The following is a 20,934-nucleotide window of genomic DNA, read 5'->3' on the forward strand; positions in this document are numbered from 1 at the left end:
CGTTGCCGGATAATTAGCAATTAATTAAAAAGGGAAAGGAGCAGCCACGATCCCATGAGCAGCGGGGCATGGGTGACGGCGTTGCATTTGAAGCGATGGAGGGGCGATGACGGCGGTGCGCCTTCGGCTCGCTTCGGTGCTTGTAGTCGTCGCTAGGTGTTTTACGAATTTGGATGTAATTTTTATTTCTGGTATTCGTTGTACTGCCATGATTGAAGATGAATAGATTGAAAGTTTTTCCGCAAAAAAATAAAAAATAAAAATTGAAGCGGGGAGGAATCTGTGAGCAGGTTGTCGTTTGGATGTACAAGATCCAATGTTTACATTGTAGGTGATCCTACGGATTGCGAAGTGGCCCATAGGTGGCATCTCTCGGCCTTTAATTTACCGCTTCCGTTTTATATCGTTGCTATTTTCACAACTTGTTTGAATAAATGTACAATAGCTGGATTTTTCAGAAGAAAATACCCTTTCCCTTCCAAAATACAAGGTGTCCTAATTTTTTGAAAAACCAAACTACTTAAACTTTGATCAATTTTATTGAGAAAAATACTAATACATGCAATATCAAATCAGTACCATTAAATTGGTCATGATATATATTTTCATATTTTGAATGTATTGTAGATGTTGATATGTTTTCCTATAAACTTAATCAAACACAGAAAATTTGGCTTATGGAAAAACTGATGCACCTTACATTTTGAATAGGAGGGAATAGTAGGAGATTTTCGCGGACAAGATGATCTAAACCACCTATCTATATACAGGTTGGGGGTGCCACCAAGACGTGCATCAGAAAAGATAGTTTTAGAGCAAGAAAAGGGGATGACTGACCAGAGACAGATTAAGCAAGCCGGGAACTAGAGTTCAATTCTCGATGATGAGCCGACACAGCATTTGGCGAAAAAAGGCTGAAGCCTTGGGGGTGCAATCTTTACAAGTCCTGATTTCTGTTGCACTTCACATAAAACCAGACAACAATATTTTGTTGGGTAAACGTGATTTGAGTTGAGAATAATTATAATAGGCTGCTGCAAATTCTGAGTTGTATCTACAGAATAACTAACTACTGCCACTAATACATATCCTCCTGGAGACAAACAGCTCCAACTGTGGAACATCAAATTTACTAATAGTACGAACTAAGCTGCTGCATCATAATGCCTTCCCTGGTGATGCACACGGCAGCAAGAAACTTTACTCATCTGATCAATGAGCACAAAGCAATTACAGGAAATAGCACAAACGCCTCGGCAGGCATTGCCGCATCTCATGGGTACTCTTACCTATCACAAGTCTGAAGATGATGCAACATTGTACACTTGTTATTCTCTTGCTGCTGTTAATACAAGGAAACAGAAAATAACTATTTTGACTTGGATAGAAATAAAGACGTTCCGGATGATAACTTGCTTTTTTTTCGAGTTTTAGAAATGGACTGTCAATTTGGGAACTTGGGAGGAGTCTAGGCCTGCTAGAGTTTGTCGATCAACTCGCTGTATCTCATTTCGGTGGTAGACTGGGAGCTGTTTCAGACCTACGTTTCACAGTAGAATTGCAAAATTAGTTTTTTTTTTCAAAACCGAGGCAAAAGATTTGCCTCGTCTATTAAATAAGGGAGAGTAGATTAGAGTTTTACAGCGACCACCTCAAACACGGCATGCGAACTACTCACGAAATACAATAGGCCCTAGTTTCTTTGCACCAGCTGTAACCCAAAGCTTGGCCTCCTCAAGGATTGTGTTAAGAAGAATAGGCGGCGGAGCACTTTTGTGTCGGAACACCCTAGCATTACGTTCATTTCAGATGGTCCAGGAGACGAGGAGTGTGAGGGAGGCCAAGGCACTCCTGTTGGGGACGTGTCTCCCAGTACCATCTTTCCACCAATCCAGGACGGAGTCATGAAGATGCCATCCGGAGGTGTCAATGTGATGAAGGCCAAGCTTGGCCGCGAGAGACCTCCAAAGCCGAATAGTGAAGCGACACTTGAAGAGAAGATGAGCACCCGTTTCCTGCTCCCTAGAGCAAAGAGGGCACAGACCGCAGTTGGCCCACCCGCGCCTCTCTAGGCGGTCCGCAGTCCAGATCCTATCTTGAATAGCCAACCAAGCAAAGAATTTGATCTTCAGAGGAGCCCAAACTTTCCAAACCATGCGATCCATTGGGGACAAGGTTAAGCCAAGAAACTGCGCTTTATAAGCACTGGCTGCCGAGTACATCCCATCATTGGAATGCTTCCAGGTGATGTCGTCCTCCCGATGCTCCTCAAGATGGACGTCATCCAAAAGCATCCAAAGAGTGAAAAACTCTCGAATGTGGTCTCCGGTGACGATGTTGTTGTAGTTGATTTTGAAGATCCAAGCGTCCTCTCTAACAGCCTCCCTGACCTTCCAATTCTTCCTCCTGGAGGCCTCATAGATGAGCGGGGCGATCTCCTTGGGCTTACGGCCAAGGAGCCAAGGAGAATCCCAGAAAGGCGTTTTGGCTCCGTTGCCCAGAGTAATGGTGGTGGAGGCATAAAAGAAGTTGAGATCGTCCTCCGTACAAGGGTTGCCAAAACCAACCCACAATCTGTGGGGCTCCTTCCATTCGTACCAAGGCCACCTAAGGCGAAGGGCACGCGCAAATTTTTCAGAGTTAAGCACCCCAAGGCCACCATACTCCTTCGGCCTACAAACCGTGTCCCACTTCACTTTGCACTTGGCACCCGTAGTCTTGTCAGCACCTGACCAGAGGAAAGCCCGTTCAATCTTGGTCAGACTCCGAAGAGTGCTTTGAGGCACGACGAGCGGCGTGATTGAGAACACCGCTTGGGAGCAAAGGACTGACTTGACAAGGGCCGTGCGCCCCATAGTTGTGATGTTTTGGCCTTCCCAAGTGACCAATTTGCCGGCCGCCTTGTCTTCGAGATACTGGAAATCCACCCGCTTGAGTTGCCTGACCGAGAGCACGTAAACAAACGACTATCACAAAACATCATCCATACGAAAAGATTGATGCTGATCAGTATATTTGGTATCATCTTATATAGGTTTTCATGCCAATTTATGGATCTCTGCCTATGGGATGGAGGCGGCTCTCTGCTTTGCGACTTCCAGACCATACATGTCGTACACTGCTTAAAGGGTGACACCGAGTTAAATGACACTGCCATCCTTTTTCACTAAAAATACAGTTATATGATACATAAAGATAGTAACTGCTGGTGTTACTAGCTTACGATACAAGACCAAACAGCAAAGGAACGAGGATTACTACCTAGACATAACAGATTAAAAAGTACTCCCTCTAACCCATATTAATTCTCACAAACTTAGTACAACTTTGTACTAAATATGTGACAATTAATATGGATCGGAGGGAGTAGCATCCAAGCGCAACAGAACGGAAAATAAACCACTAAGGAACCCCTTCAGGCGCAAGCGCAACAGAGCAGAAAATAAACTACTGATGAACCGCTTCAAGCACGATAGAACAGAAAACACATTATGCAAGTTCAGATTTCAAGCCTGAGCTTAGACACCACCTCCTTTGTCCTGGTACAATTCTGAGTCAATCATAAAACATTTCATCACTAAATGAAGTACTCTCTCCGAACCATATTAATCGACACACACTTAGTACAACTTTAGTAGTACAAAGTTATACTAAGTGTACGTCAATTGATATGAATCGGAGCGAGTACGTCCTTTCTTACAGCATCAGAAGGCTGGGACAATATTAAAGGCTAAAAATAAAAGCTTGGGCTTTCAAAAGAAGGCAAGTCAATGTTCATTGTTCAAGATGGGCATCAACTACACCCGAGAAAGGCTTGGAGGCTTACTGGCTAGCACCACAGGTTGGTGGTCTTGGCATCTCAAGCTCTAATTAAGTTTGGTATATAGCAACTCCTAGACCCTTCTCTTTACACTTTGAGCATCCTCTGGAGGGCAAGTCGAAGGGGTCATCCATTGACAAATCATGGGTATGCCTGTTGTGTGTGAAACGATCCTTAGAGCCACATGTCAGTTCAATTCGAGCATCTCGAGAAGCTCTACCGCTGCGTCGTAGCGTATCGAGTTTATTAGTGCACCATTCGTGCTGGCGGTGGTAAGGCAATGTGATTTTCATTTCCTTTAGCCCTTTCGCATTCTGAACAAAGAACTTTGCAAAGTCAACAGATAAACTCTTGTTGCCGTCATAATTCTTCAACACCACTTTTTTGAGATGGAGCTCAAAGCATTCAATTGGGTCCAGTGGGTCATACTTCCGAGCATTATTCATAACCTTTGATGACCTCCATGTGCCTGAGAGTGGCTGGAACTTTCTTGGCCGTTCTTGTTCGAGGTGCTCAAGGCCAAAGGTTTTGGGCAGAGGATGATCAAATGGCTGTCAATCCTTCTGCAAACTGCTTCCACTCGCATCTTGGTCAATGGGATGCCGGGCAGAAGTATCATTCATGCGCAAGGCCTCAGGCAAGGTGACCCGATCTCCCCGCTGCTATTTGTTATTTCGATGGACGCTCTCACAGCCACGGTTACTAGAGCTTCGGAGGTAGGAGTGCTCAGCTCTTTCAGAGGCATCTCGATATACGCCGACGATGTCACGTTCTTCATCCGCCCAACGCTCCAAGACCTGCACTTTGTCCGGGAGGCGCTGCTAGTGTTTGGGACGGCCTCCGGCCTCAAGGTGAATTATGGCAAATCGACGGCTACCGTCATTAGAGGGGAGCAGGAGGATAAAGACAGGGTGGCAAGCTTGCTGCAGTGCTCCCTCGCTGAGTTTCCTATAAGATATCTTGGACTGCAACTTGCCACCCGTCAGCTGACTAGGAATGAATGGCAACCTTTACTTGATATGGTCAGGAAAATGGTCCCGGGCTGGCAGAGAGGGGTTCATCCAGAGGTCGGGTAGATTGGTGTTGGTCAAATCCGTTATCTCAGCCAGACCAGTCCACCAATTGCTAATCCCGGATGCACCTGATTGGGTGTTCGAAGAAATAGACACATGGATGAGATCCTTCTTTTGGGCGGGCAAGGACAAAACAAATGGTGGCCAATGCTTGGTGGCATGGAACACCATCTGCAGGCCCACATGCTTTGGTGGACTGGGAGTCAAAAATCTGAAACTCCAAGCTCTGGCGCTAAGGGCTAGGTGGGAGTGGTTGAGCAGAGTTGACAAGGAGAGGCCATGGAGCAATCTTGCACTGACAGTTGATACAGATGCAAGAGCGGTGTTCGATAGTTTGGTGGGAATTGAGGTTGGACGAGGTGATCGTGTTCTCTTCTGGAGAGACAGATGGATACATGGGTTTAAAACTCAGGATATTGCCCCAAACATTCAAGCCATGGTTGAAACACGGGTGATCAACTCACGCATAGTCCAACAAGCGCTTACAGATGACAGGTGGGGGCAGGACATACAAGGGGACATATCTTTCATGGCCCAACTGCAATTGATGCATCTCAGACATGCAATTGCCACAACTCAGAGAGACCCCTTGGTGGAAGACAAGTTCACTTGGCCATGCTCAGGAGAGGAGGGCACATATTCGGCAAAGGCCACTTATGATAGACTCTGCCAAGGATTGACTCGAGCACCTGCGGCCACATGTATTTGGAGAAGCTATGCACCGCTTAAACTCAAGATATTCGCATGGTTGGCTTCGCAGCACAGGATATGGACTTCGGACCGGAGAGCACGCCATGGTTTGCAAGATCAACCCTCGCCTTGTTTCACCTGCCTGCAAAGTAGCATAGTGGAGTGTACGCACATCCTTGCTCATTGTGTGTACGCACAGGAAGTGTGGTACACTTGCATGGATGAGCTACAACTACCAATCACTAGACCGACGACTGAGGATACCATAGTGGAGTGGTGGATCCAGACGCGTAGAAGCTTCCATGGTAAGGAGAGGAGAGAATTCGATAGCCTGGTCATATGCACGGCATGGGCGTTGTGGAAGCAACGTAATGCCAGAGTCTTCAACAGGAGGGAGCAGCAAATGCCGGCGAAAGACCTTGCCCGCATAATATTAGATGATACTCCCTCCGTCCGAAAATACTTGTCGAAAAAATGGATACAGATGGATGTATCTAGAACTAAAATACATCTAGATTCATCCATTCCTCAGACAAGTATTTCCGGACGGAGGGAGTATTAGAGAGTGGAACTTAGCGGCTAACGGTGTTGGTGGTTTACAACGTTTTGTGAGACATTAGCTTAGCTTTTTGTGGAGTGGGTGCTCCCACGATGATGTTCGCATCGCCGTGTGGACTCTTGTAAATCTTGTTCTCTTCTTCTATAAAAATACGGTACGCAATTGCGTACTCTCGAAAAAAAATTGTTGGCTAGATTACACATCCATGAAATGCTTGTTTTGACATTTAATTTAAGGCATGCAACTATGTTCTATACTCACAATGACATACAACTTCTCCAAGCAGGGGAAGCACTTGAGGAAGTTAACCACTTCGTCAATATTAGGGCCAGCAGAGCAGAGAACCAAAACCCTCATGGTGTGCATTTTGGTTGTAAAACTGACAGCAACCATTTTCTGCAGAACAAAGTGCACATATTCTCTAAGAATAATAGCCTGCACATAAGAAGGTGAGTTCGAATGCAACTGCTGAAGGCTGCAGTTTAGGTGCCCGGATTATGCGTATGATCGTTGTGCCACACTTTGGATCGAGCGACAGCAATCTCTCAAGGCACGGGGCGTCCTCGATGACCAGCTCTTGCAGAAAGACACCTCCACCACTCCACCGGTCAGCGCAAAAGCCTAAGGGTGCGTTTGGATGCAAAGTATTTTTGCAGTTTTTTGGAAATACCGTGGTTTCAGAAAAATACCATGGTATTAAATACTTTAAGGTGTTTGGATGAAAGAAATACTGTAGTTTAAGATACTGTGGTATTTTTCATACCGTGGTTTTCTTGCAGTATCTAAAAAAGAGGTCCCGACCTCTTTTTTAAAAACTGAACCAAGCGAAAAGTCCGTGCCTCCAACTCCTCCTCATTATCTGTTAATCGTAGTGTAACTTATATCCTGATTATTAGGCATTTTTGGTTAGATGATTAACTTGTGTTTCGTTGGTCTCTCGAGTCCATGTTCTTCTGTCCGTCGTTGCCAGCGATTCCTCCGTCCGATCAGGGATCTAGCATGCATATAGGGAGTCGCGTCGCGCTAGCATCTAGAAGTGGCCGAGAGGACTTGGCTTGCCTGGCATGGGTGCATGCATCAGCTAGCTTAAGTGTAGCTGAGTTAGTTGTAGTCAGTCAAAAATTACAAGAAAACAACATTTGCCAAACCAATAGATGGTTTCCGCAAAACAGAGAAAAACCATGGTTTAGACAAACTGAGGTATTGATTGCCCTCGCGTTGAGAAACTGAGGTTTTGGATTACCACAGTTTTAGAAAGACAGTGCTGCCAAACTTGCCAAACTAAGCTCCTAATGGTCTGGGAGCTGATGCAGAGGCGAGCAATGCCCGAATTTTCCTTCAGCTCGAGGCTTTCCAAGGCAGGGCAGCCAGAGAGCATGCTCTGGAGTCTGGAGGGCGTCCTCTGAGATGGTGACGCTAGCCAGGGTCAGCTGCTCGAGGCCCGGAAACTTGAGGGACAGCTGCACAATCAAGTCGGGGAAATGGAAGCCGTGGAATTTGGCCACGCGGAGCGTGGACGAGAAGCGGTGCACGGACGATGGCAGCAGGCACAACTTCTCCGTCTTGGCGAACAAGAGATTGGGGGCGAGCTCGAGCTCCTCCAGGCTGTACAGCGCCTGGGAGCAGTCGTCGATGTGGAGGCGGAGCGAGAAGCAGCGCGCGGGTCCAGGATGCTCGGAGAGGATCTTTGAAACCAAGCCGATGGTCTTGAGTTCAGAGTCCACCACGAGGTTCAGAGGAGCGGAGCCGGAGAGCCAGAGCGGACGCCACCGGCGGGAGAGGACCTGCGTGCGGGCACCTTCCTTGGTGGGGAGAAGAGACACGATGCTGCCGAGGACGGCGTCGGGGAGGCGGCTGATGAGATCATCGTCGTCGCCGTCGATAAGATGGAACTTCCGCTTCTTGGAAGCCTGAATCGCCACCGTCGCGGCCTCCCCTGTGGCCGCCGCCGCATCCGCTGCCTCCTTCGCATTTAAGGACGCAGCCGAAGCCTTCACGGCCGCCTCCGTCGCGGTCGCAGCCGCCGCCGCTGCCTCCTTCGCGGCAGCCGATGCGGCAGCAGACGCGACCAGCGCCGCCTCCTTGGCAGCCGCCGCCTCCACCGCAGTCGAAGCTGCCACTGCCGCCTGCTTGGCAGCCGCAGATGCCGCGGCAGATGCGGCCAGAGCCGCCTCCTTGGCTGCCGCGACAGCGGCTGAGGCCGCCGCATCCATGGCTAGCGGCTTGGCCGGACGCTTTGGAATGATTTTTCTAGGGATGTTGGTGTGGTAGGGGAATTGGGAACGACTCGGGTGCTGGGAAGTGGGAACCGAGGAGGGTTTTTATCAGCATCGTCGTGTTTGGCTTTGGCAATGATTAATCCATCTGCCACCGTCCAATTAAATCAACGGTTTGGATTTTTCTATCTGATGAGAGGAAAAGAAATGAAATGGAAGATTTTGCGGGCAACGCATGGCGTTTTCGCGCCAACTTGCTTTTCTAGGCGGGCGCAGCTAATAAACCAAAAAAAAAAGCACTTAGAAGAAGTTTACATTTAAGGAAGTTCAATGTTTGACTCCTACCTTTAGCATTTGCTCGATTTTGTTTTTTTGTTAGGATTTAATTAATCCTATTAATCCATTCTTTTCCTAATCAAGGCACTTGTCTCGTGTCTCTTCGAACGCACCCTTTCGGGGGCTATATATATATATGTAATCCCATCATTAATGAAAACAATGATTCACTTTTACTTCTGTATGTCTCCCTCTCTCTCGTTTCTTTTCAATACGTTATCGGCACGCTCTCGGCAGAGCGACTACCGGCCTCACGGGGCGACACGGAACGGCGGAAGACCGAGGCCAGCGACGTCTCGAAGAGCAGCAGCGACGCTCCCCGGCAGACGACGCGGCCCTCGTCTTGCATCTGGCGCAGATCGGCAGGCCTCGGCCAGTCCTCGACAGCGATGCCCTTGGTCCCGTCGCTACTCCCGGCGAGGCCCTTCCCACGCGCGGGGCCCGCGTTACTCAGCGGCGGCCACGGCCATGACCAATCCCGGTGCGGCGCGCAGCCCCGCATCGGCGGCAGTGCCTGCGACCGGCCCTCCACCCCGACTCCATGCCACGACGCCCCCCAGCAACTCCAGCGATTTTCAACTCGAACGAACTCCAAGGGAGGAAAATCCTGAGGGGAAGAAGAACTGAATCGGAGTCAAGCACCACCCATCAGCGTCTTCGTCTAATAAACAAGGTGCTACTTTACTAATTTCGTTCCTGGTTATAAAATAATTGCTTTCCCATGAACAGGAAGCCATGAAGCAAGTCTTACCCCAGCGAGGCCCATGCCTGGTGCTCGAGTCCACTGCCAACGGCAGCGCTCGGCGTCGCCTTGGCGCACAACGTCGGAGGCGGCTCCTTGCGGGGCAGCGCCCTCCGGCGCACGGCTCCCAGCCCGGTGATGCTTCTCGTCCCTCCAACGCTAGGCACGGCGACGCTCCCATCGGCGCGGCTCCAATCGACGGAACCTGCGCATGGCGGTGCCCGCGACCACGGCTTATGGCACACGCCGCTGCACCCTCGATCTGTAGAGAGGCGCGGAGCAGTGGACCATGGCGCGGCTGTAGGGCTTCAACTCCCCAACGAGCGGCGCCCTCCGGCGTTGCTGCTCGGGGCCACGGCCCCTCCCGTGAAGGAGATGGGACGGCCAGACAGCGATGCCCTCAGGCGCGCGCGACGTGGCCTGGCCCTCCAGCGCGGTACCCTCTGCGGCGTCGACAGAGCGGTTCCGTATATACAGGCGATGCGGCGCTGCTAGCGCATGGCACGGCGGTGCACAGTGCGACCGTCTCCCGGCGGTGGCGGTTATCAGGGACTGCACGAGAAAAAAAAAGAGAACCTTATCTCTTCGGCAGTTTTCACTTCAGACATTGTGGTTTCCTATAATCACAAATGACTGCCTACAATTCTCTCACGCATGATAGCCTATTTTTCTGTTGAGTTTTAACATTCCAGAAAATATATGGTTATTGTATGTGGCATGTTCAATGTGTTTGCTTTTAGCAATTCCTATAACATGTTCCATTAGTACAATGACATTGTTTTGTGATTGAGATTAAGTTTTCTCGCACAACATTTGTTATTGAGAAATTTTCTTTTTCTCGCAAAATAATCTCATTGCGGTTGAGATCAGTTTTCTCTCGCAAAATATTAATTCACTCTGCTGAATTATCTTGCAATTTGATACAAGATCTCATTTAATTTGATATCTATACAATTCAAGTTTTTCACTTGAGGATCAAGTTTGCAACATCATTATTATTCATTACATTAGTAGTATTTTTCTGTTGAGTACCAAGATGTATTCCAGATCTTAAGTTGATGTAATACATTTCCACGTTTATCACGTGTTGAGATTAATTACGTCCATTGCAATAGAGATTTTTAATCTCTTGCAAAGATAAATTCAGTACCTCTGTAGTACTGTTTCTCCGTTGAGTACGAGGTATTCCGGAATATTTCTATGATGTATATATTTCCGTGTTCGCCACATGTCGAGATTAATACGTCTATTTGCAATTGAGATTTCAATTTCTTGCAAGTATGGATGCAAAATTCAAAGTGATTACTTCAAATTGATGTATTGGGATCACAAGGTAGTGTGTAGATCTACTACTTTGCAGATTATCACCACTACTCTTTAAGCCTACATTTTGTCATTTGACACTATGATTGCTTTACAAAGTGCTCTCCCATATATTTTTACTAAGTCGTGACATAAGGCATTAGGAGTGAGTATCTACTGATTTCATTAGATTATACTTCCTAATGCTGCGAGATCTACTCCAGTTTGGAGATTATCTTCAAGGTGTCATAATTAGCAATTTGAGATTCACACTAATGGTTTCAAGCCAACTTCTTGAAACTATATCAATTTTGCAAATTTCATTACAACATTAACCATGATGGTCTTTAATTTACTTGTTGTAAATTAATTATCTCTGGTAACCAATGACTAAAGAATTTGAGGCATTCGCCCTCAATGGCCACCACTGCCCTATCTGGGCCATGGACATCGTGCTTGCTCTTGTGTCTCGTGGGATAATGTGTGCAATCCTGGATTCACCTCTAGTCAGGGTCACACCGCTGACAGAAAAATGTTGTCTTATACATTATAAGGCATTAGATTCAGATATCAGCATCTGGTTATTCTGTATCAGCAATTCTTGGGACACAATGAACTCAAGGGCAAAGGTTTGTAGATCACTTCAACCTTCAACCCGACATCACCAGTGATGACGGGATCCTATGGACACGGAGAACGTGTGGTTGAATATGACTCAACTAACATGTTTGAAGACATTGTTTAGTCTCTCAATCTCCTGAGTGGTCAACATGATTTATGTCCATTTACGATGTCCTAATAAGAACATAAGTATTGTTGTCATCATATATTGTATATCACAATATATTGTATCAGCACTTTGGTACAAGTACATTATTATGTATTCTATATATCTGAGTGATTTTCCTATTGAGAATCTTCATGTCTATATATAGATTTCTACGGGGGTCAATCTGATGAAAGATGATATATGCCTTGTGGACATATGCACCACAAGCTCTATACTCAGGGAAGTGAAATGTTTCCACTCTCGTTGAGACAAAGGAGATATTTTAAAATCGCTAGATGCGATGAGGTATTTGTTGGCTCAACTCGAGTCATATTTACTATCCCTGTGGGTACTCAAGTAATGTCAGGATGCTTTATTGCTTCCCGGTTTAACTAGTACCCTACTAAACTATAGAGGTATCCGTCAAAACAGTTTCCATAGAGAAACTTATGATGACAAGAAAGAGAAATAACTTCTCTTTACCATATGCAACGGATATGGCGAGCACATTCTCTGTGTATCATCTGCATTGTACTACACATACGACGCAACCCGTAGCACATGTTGCGTACGAAATAGTTTCCAGAGTGTCTTGTACATGACAAACTTGGCATACTCGCCTTGGTCATCGAGACATTGGGTTGAAACCGAAACTATCAGCAATTCCATTAGTTTATGATTATTATGATGCTAAATTCTAACAACATTTGGATTTTATGTGCACTACAAGTGACACAAGGAAGCTAATTTTAAGGCTCACACACCTTAAAGTCTACGCTGAACCACTCAGACTCCTTGAATGCATCAAGTTGAGGTAAGTGGCTCTTCCCATCCATTGACTAGACTATTCAGGTATTCCATGGTTCTAAAAGACATATCTACATGATGGTCTTAAGTGTGTGGTTTATTCAGACAAAACCATTGGCTCATTATCCTGACATCGATTTCAAGCAAATCGAATGGATAACATTGCAGAATTCTCCTTGAGTGCCTTCTCTATGGCCCTTGGATTGAAGTTTAGCAATTTGTCCTAATGTCTAGACTCAAGATGGTTTGGTAGAATCCTATATCCAAAGAATTAAGCTCATTGCATTATCTTTACTTTGGAATTGCAACTTACCAACTTTACGATGGAGTCATGGAGTTTTACACGCTCATGACCGAACTGCATAATATTATTCCCCTCTATCTTTGATACGTGGAAATATACCAAGTATTTCCCATCTGCGGTAATTCGGTTCCTTACCGATATCACCACCCGGCATACATCATTGGCCCCTCAACATATAGTTGGGATCTATGTGAGGAGTAACTGTATTTCCGTCAATACCTCAAGCCCCTCACATGGGGAGTTATTCAAGGCCAGTATGCTGATTCAATGAGGAACATTTCCAGGCATTAGGGGGAGATTTCAAGTACCATAAAGAATGCCAGGAAATTAGTGGAATGTTCAACACATTTCTGCCTCAAATCCACTTACTCAAAGATCTGAACTATGTGTTCAGAAGATTTGCAATACATTGCAAATAACCTGCCAGATTCATTTACTGACTATAAAGGTATCACACAATCCTACAATCCTGCAATAGTGCGCCTGAAAGAGTGGAGGTACCAACAAAATCCACTCGACTTCCCGTTCAAAGCAACATGGGGAGATGTATGGCAGAAGTACATCAGGATTCAGCTTCTCGCAAGTAAGGATATCAAGACCAGTGAATCAGTAAATGCAAGTCAGCTTCACGTTGGCAGACAACTAATGGGTAGTATACACCCAGTGGATGGGAAACCTCCACCAGCCCAGGTCATAGTGCACACAATGACCGGGACATCGGAATACCCGACTCAGTCGCATTGGGAAATCGCGAGCAGTCGTCATGGGTAACGATATTTCCATCAACTATATATCGATATATAGATTCTGGAGAATCAAATAACCAGAAGTATACAATTGTCGACATACATTTCTCAACTAGATTGCAAAAACCTTTCAAATGATTCAGATCCAAAGACCATGGCCATGGCAAAGTGTGAACATCACTCGGACTGAACTCAAGCAAAGGGTATTATCTAGATAGAAATGATCTTGCTCAATAATGGGAAGGTATTCATAAGCAATACCTACACCAGTTTTCTTCTGGAAACAGAATTGAGAACAACGAGGTGGTGAAACAAAGAGCAAGTATTGTAGCACAAGGGTTCACGCAGATACCCAACTATTCTCCAGAGGTGGAATCTCATTCCGATAACTTATATCATTGGCAGTACAAAATCATCTATCTCTGCAGTTGATAGATGTAGTGATTACATATCCATGTGAATCACTAGATTCAAACATATATGATTGATTCCCGATGGAACCTAAATTCTGAATCGAAATACAAAATGCAACATACATTGTGTAAAACTAGTAAGTCACCATAAGACTTATTGTGGTCGGTACATATGGTACAACCGACATAGTGAGTTCCTTATACAAAAGGATTACTCCTGCAAAGATGATTATCCATGTTTGTATGTCTGCAATGACGACACATGTAATCATCTAATGACGGAGTTTAAATGAAGGATTTGGTTACACCAAAACACCGCTCGTTACTACAACTTGAGCACCTTCATTCCTACATTATGGTATACTATGTTGTCTATATCCAAAATATATTGGAGAAATTCATTGTGGACAAATATTATCCATCCATAACTCTCATGGTAGTTCATGTTGGGAATCGTAGCATAATTTAAAATTTTTCTACGCTCACCAAGATGCATCTATGGAGTCTACTAGCAACGAGGGGAAAGGAGTGCATCTACATACCCTTGTAGATCGCGAGCGGAAGCGTTCCAATGAACGTGGATGACGGAGTCGTACTCGTCGTGATCCAAATCACCGATGACCGAGTGTCGAACGGACGGCACCTCCGCGTTCAACACACGTACGGTGCAGCGACGTCTCCTCCTTCTTGATCCAGCAAGGGGGAAGGAGAGGTTGATGGAGATCCAACAGCACGACGGCGTGGTGGTGGATGTAGCGGGTCTCCGGCAGGGCTTCGCCGAGCTTCTGCGAGAGAGAGAGAGAGAGAGAGAGAGAGAGAGAGAGAGAGAGAGAGAGAGAGAGTGGTTGCAGGGGAGGAGGGAGGCGCCCAAGGCTGTAGGTTGCTGCCCTCCCTCCCCCCCCCTTTATATAGGCCCCCTGGGGGGGCGCCGGCCCTGGAGATGAGATCCAAAGGGGGGGCGGCGGCCAAGTGGGGGGGAAGGGGTGCCTTTCCCCCCAAGGCAAGGGGGAAGCTCCCCCCTAGGGTTCCCAACCCTAGGCGCAGGAGGGAAGGCCCAAGGGGGGCGCCCCAGCCCACTAAGGGCTGGTTCCCTTCCACTTTCAGCCCACGGGGCCCTCCGGGATAGGTGGCCCCACCCGGTGGACCCCCGGGACCCTTCCGGTGGTCCCGGTACAATACCGGTAACCCCCGAAACTTTCCCGGTGGCCGAAACTTGACTTCCTATATATAATTCTTCACCTCCGGACCATTCTGGAACCTCTCGTGACGTCCGGGATCTCATCCGGGACTCCGAACAACTTTCGGGTTTCCGCATACATATATCTCTACAACCCTAGCGTCACCGAACCTTAAGTGTGTAGACCCTACGGGTTCGGGAGACATGCAGACATGACCGAGACGCCTCTCCGGTCAATAACCAACAGCGGGATTTGGATACCCATGTTGGCTCCCACATGTTCCACGATGATCTCATCGGATGAACCACGGTGTCGAGGATTCAATCAATCCGTATGCAATTCCCTTTGTCAATCGGTATGTTACTTGCCCGAGATTCGATCGTCGGTATCCCAATACCTTGTTCAATCTCGTTACCGGCAAGTCTCTTTACTCGTACCGCAATGCATGATCCCATGACTAACGCCTTAGTCACATTGAGCTCATTATGATGATGCATTACCGAGTGGGCCCAGAGATACCTCTCCGTCACACGGAGTGACAAATCCCAGTCTCGATCCGTGCCAACCCAACAGACACTTTCGGAGATACCCGTAGTGCACCTTTATAGTCACCCAGTTACGTTGTGACGTTTGGCACACCCAAAGCACTCCTACGGTATCCGGGAGTTGCACGATCTCATGGTCTAAGGAAAAGATACTTGACATTGGAAAAGCTCTAGCAAACGAAACTACACGATCTTTTATGCTATGCTTAGGATTGGGTCTTGTCCATCACATCATTCTCCTAATGATGTGATCCCGTTATCAATGACATCCAATGTCCATAGTCAGGAAACTATGACTATCTGTTGATCAACGAGCTAGTCAACTAGAGGCTTACTAGGGACACGTTGTGGTCTATGTATTCACACATGTATTACGATTTCCGGACAATACAATTATAGCATGAATAATAGACAATTACCATGAACAAAGAAATATAATAATAACCATTTATTATTGCCTCTAGGGCATATTTCCAACAGTCTCCCACTTGCACTAGAGTCAATAATCTAGTTACATTGTGATGAATCGAACACCCATTGCGTCCTGGTGTTGATCATGTTTTGCCCTAGGGAGAGGTTTAGTCAACGGATCTGCTACATTCAGGTCCGTATGTACTTTACAAATATCTATGTCTCCATTTTGAACACTTTCACGAATGGAGTTGAAGCGACGCTTGATATGCCTGGTCTTCCTGTGAAACCTGGGCTCCTTCGCAAGGGCAATAGCTCCAGTGTTGTCACAGAAGAGAGTCATTGGGCCCGACGCATTTGGAATCACCCCTAGGTCGGTAATGAACTCCTTCATCCAGACTGCTTTCTGTGCTGCTTCCGAGGCTGCCATGTACTCCGCTTCACATGTAGATCCCGCCACGACGCTTTGCTTGCAACTGCACCAGCTTACTGCTCCTCCATTCAAAATATACACGTATCCGGTCTGTGACTTCGAGTCATCCAGATCTGTGTCGAAGCTAGCGTCGACGTAACCCTTTACGACGAGCTCTTCATCACCTCCATAAACGAGAAACATATCCTTAGTCCTCTTCAGGTACTTCAGGATATTCTTGACCGCTGTCCAGTGTTCCTTGCCGGGATTACTTTGGTACCTTCCTACCAAACTTACGGCAAGGTTTACATCAGGTCTGGTACACAGCATGGCATACATAATAGACCCTATGGCCGAGGCATAGGGGATGACACTCATCTCTTCTATATCTTCTGCCGTGGTCGGGCATTGAGCCGTGCTCAATTGCACACCTTGCAATACAGGCAAGAACCCCTTCTTGGACTGATCCATATTGAACTTCTTCAATATCTTGTCAAGGTATGTACTCTGTGAAAGACCAATGAGGCGTCTTGATCTATCTCTATAGATCTTGATGCCTAATATATAAGCAGCTTCTCCAAGGTCCTTCATTGAAAAACACTTATTCAAATAGGCCTTTATACTCTCCAAGAATTCTATATCATTTCCCATCAACAGTATGTCATCCACATATAATATGAGAAATGCTACAGAGCTCCCACTCACTTTCTTGTAAACACAGGCTTCTCCATAAGTCTGTGTAAACCCAAACGCTTTGATCATCTCATCAAAGCGAATGTTCCAACTCCGAGATGCTTGCACCAGCCCATAGATAGAGCGCTGGAGCTTGCATACTTTGTTAGCATTCTTAGGATCGACAAAACCTTCCGGCTGCATCATATACAACTCTTCCTTAAGGAAGCCGTTAAGGAATGCCGTTTTGACGTCCATCTGCCATATCTCATAATCATAGTATGCGGCAATTGCTAACATGATTCGGACGGACTTCAGCTTCGTTACGGGTGAGAAAGTCTCATCGTAGTCAACCCCTTGAACTTGTCGATAACCCTTAGCGACAAGTCGAGCTTTGTAGATGGTCACATTACCATCCGCGTCCGTCTTCTTCTTAAAGATCCATTTGTTTTCTATGGCTCGCCGATCATCGGGCAAGTCAGTCAAAGTCCATACTTCGTTTTCATACATGGATCCTATCTCGGATTTCATGGCTTCTAGCCATTTGTCGGAATCCGGGCCCGCCATCGCTTCTTCATAGTTCGAAGGTTCACCGTTGTCTAACAACATGATTTCCAGGACAGGGTTGCCGTACCACTCTGGTGCGGAACGTGTCCTTGTGGACCTACGAAGTTCAGTGACTTGATCTGTAGCTTCATGATCATCATCATTAACTTCCTCCCCAGTCGGTGTAGGCACCACAGGAACATCTTCCCGCGCTGCGCTACTTTCCGGTTCAGAAGGGGTGACTATCACCTCATCAAGTTCCACTTTCCTCCCACTCAATTCTTTCGAGAGAAACTCCTTCTCCAGAAAGGACCCGTTCTTGGCAACAAAGATCTTGCCTTCGGATCTGAGGTAGAAGGTATACCCAATGGTTTCCTTAGGGTATCCTATGAAGACGCATTTTTCCGATTTGGGTTCGAGCTTTTCAGGTTGAAGTTTCTTGACATAAGCATCGCATCCCCAAACTTTTAGAAACGACAGCTTAGGTTTCTTCCCAAACCATAATTCATACGGTGTCGTCTCAACGGATTTAGACGGTGCCCTATTTAAAGTGAATGCGGCAGTCTCTAAAGCATAACCCCAAAATGAGAGCGGTAAATCGGTAAGAGACATCATAGATCGCATCATATCCAATAGAGTGCGATTACGACGTTCGGACACACCATTTCTCTGAGGTGTTCCAGGCGGCGTGAGTTGTGAAACTATTCCACATTTCCTTAAGGGTGTACCAAATTCATGACTTAAATATTCTCCACCACGATCTGATCCTAAGAATTTTATTTTTCTGTCACGTTGATTCTCAACTTCACTCTGAAATTCCTTGAACTTTTCAAAGGTTTCAGACTTGTGTTTCATTATGTAGACATACCCATATCTACTTAAATCATCAGTGAGAGTGAGAACATAACGATATCCTCCGCGAGCCTCAACACTCATTGGACCACACACATCGGTATGTATGATTTCCAATAAGTTGGTTGCTCACTCCATTATTCCGGAGAACGGAGTCTTGGTCATCTTACCCATGAGGCATGGTTCGCACGTGTCGAATGATTCGTAATCAAGAGACTCCAAAAGTCCATCTGCATGGAGCTTCTTCATGCGCTTGACACCAATGTGACCAAGGCGGCAGTGCCACAAGTATGTGGGACTATCGTTATCAACTTTACATCTTTTGGTATTCACACTATGAACATGTGTAACATCACGTTCGAGATTCATCAAAAATAAACCATTGACCAGCGGGGCATGACCATAAAACATATCTCTCAAATAAATAGAACAACCATTATTCTCAGATTTAAATGAGTAGCCATCTCGAATTAAACGAGATCCAGATACAATGTTCATGCTCAAAGCTGGCACTAAATAACAATTATTGAGGTTTAAAACTAATCCCGTGGGTAGATGCAGAGGTAGCGTGCCAACGGCGATCACATCGACCTTGGAACCATTCCCGACGCGCATCGTCACCTCGTCCTTTGCCAGTCTCCGTTTATTCCGTAGTTCCTGCTTTGAGTTACAAATATGAGCAACCGCACCGGTATCAAATACCCAGGAGCTACTATGAGTACTGGTAAGGTACACATCAATTACTTGTATATCACATATACCTTGGGTGTTGCCGGTCCTTCTTCTTGTCCGCTAAATATTTGGGGCAGTTCCGCTTCCAGTGACCACTTCCCTTGCAATAAAAGCACTCAGTCTCGGGCTTGGGTCCATTCTTTGACTTCTTCCCGGTAACTGGTTTACCGGGCGCGGCAACTCCCTTGTCGTCCTTCTTGAAGTTCTTCTTACCCTTGCCCTTCTTGAACTTAGTGGTTTTATTCACCATCAACACTTGATGTTCTTTTCTGATCTCTACCTCAGCTGATTTCAGCATTGAATATACCTCGGGAATGGTCTTTTCCATCCCCTGCATATTATAGTTCATCACAAAGCTCTTGTAGCTTGGTGGAAGCGACTGGAGGATTCTGTCAATGACCGCGTCATCCGGGAGATTAACTCCCAGCTGAGACAAGCGGTTGTGCAACCCAGACATTCTGAGTATGTGCTCACTAACAGAACTGTTCTCCTCCATTTTACAGCTGAAGAACTTGTCGGGGACATCATATCTCTTGACCCGGGCATGAGCTTGAAAAACTAATTTCAGCTCCTCGAACATCTCATATGCTCCATGTTTCTCAAAACGCTTTTGGAGACCCGGTTCTAAGCTGTAAAGCATGCCGCACTGAACGAGGGAGTAATCATCAGCACGCTGCTGCCAAGCGTTCATAACGTCTTGGTTCTCTGGGATTGGTGCTTCACCTAGCGGTGCTTCTAAGACATAATCTTTCTTGGCTGCTATGAGGATGATCCTCAGGTTCCGGACCCAGTCCGTATAGTTGTTGCCATCATCTTTCAGCTTGGTTTTCTCTAGGAACGCGTTGAAATTGAGGACAACGTTGGCCATTTGATCTACAATACATAGTGTAAAGATTTTAGACTAAGTTCATGATAATTAAGTTCATATAATCAAATTATTTAATGAACTCCCACTCAGATAGACATCCCTCTAGTCATCTAAGTGAAACATGATCCGAGTTTAACTAGGCCGTGTCCGATCATCACGTGAGACGGACTAGTCAAGATCGGTGAACATCTCCATGTTGATCGTATCTTCCATACGACCCATGCTCGACCTTTCGGTCCTCCGTGTTCCGAGGCCATGTCTGTACATGCTAGGCTCGTCAAGTCAACCTAAGTGTATTGCGTGTGTTCCGAGGCCATGTCTGTACATGCTAGGCTCGTCAACACCCGTTGTATTCGAAATCTATCACACCCGATCATCATGTGGTGCTTCGAAACAACGAACCTTCGCAACGGTGCACAGTTAGGGTGAACACTTTCTTGAAATTATTATAAGGGATCATCTTACTTACTACCGTCGTTCTAAGCAAATAAGATGCAAAAACATGATAAACATCACATGCAATCAAACAGTGACATGATATGGCCAATATCATCATGCTCCTTTGATCTCCATCTTCGGGGCACCATGATCATCTTCGTCACCGGCATGACACCATGATCTCCATCATCATGATCTCCATCATTGTGTCTTCATGAAGTCGTCACGCCAACGATTACTTCTACTTCTATGGCTAACGCGTTTAGCAACAAAGTAAAGTAATTTACATGGCGTTATTCAATGACACGCAGGTCATGCAAAATAATAAAGACAACTCCTATGGCTCCTGCCGGTTGTCATACTCATCGACATGCAAGTCGTGATTCCTATTACAAGAATATGATCAATCTCATACATCACATATATCATTCATCACATCTTCTGGCCATATCATATCACATATATCACTTGCTGCAAAAACAAGTTAGACGTCCTCTAATTGT

The 20,934-nt window shown here is 46.1% G+C and overlaps 1 protein-coding gene and 1 long non-coding RNA gene across 2 annotated transcripts; both read right to left on the reverse strand.

The window, feature by feature from the left end:
- Positions 1-7,247: 7,247 nt before the first annotated feature.
- LOC109767277 (uncharacterized) lies at positions 7,248-8,605 on the reverse strand. The gene has a single exon (XM_045232353.2). It carries the CDS (start codon positions 8,353-8,355, stop codon positions 7,432-7,434), a length of 924 nt encoding a protein of 307 aa, XP_045088288.1. The 5' UTR covers positions 8,356-8,605; the 3' UTR covers positions 7,248-7,431.
- A 191-nt stretch (positions 8,606-8,796) lies between these two features.
- On the reverse strand, positions 8,797-10,026 carry LOC109767271 (uncharacterized). The gene is made up of 2 exons (XR_012184148.1): positions 9,446-10,026; positions 8,797-9,301 (listed from the first exon to the last, which is right to left on the reverse strand). It is a non-coding gene; the product is annotated as an uncharacterized lncRNA (long non-coding RNA).
- Positions 10,027-20,934: the final 10,908 nt, after the last annotated feature.

The sequence above is a fragment of the Aegilops tauschii genome, chromosome 1 (genome assembly GCF_002575655.3).
Source record: "Aegilops tauschii subsp. strangulata cultivar AL8/78 chromosome 1, Aet v6.0, whole genome shotgun sequence".
Classification (NCBI taxonomy): Eukaryota; Viridiplantae; Streptophyta; class Magnoliopsida; order Poales; family Poaceae; genus Aegilops; species Aegilops tauschii.

Bases quoted from the DNA above. Each gene is read 5' to 3' on its own strand.
- LOC109767277 (XM_045232353.2), bottom strand. From the start codon at position 8,355: ATGGATGCGGCGGCCTCAGCCGCTGTCGCGGCAGCCAAGGAGGCGGCT.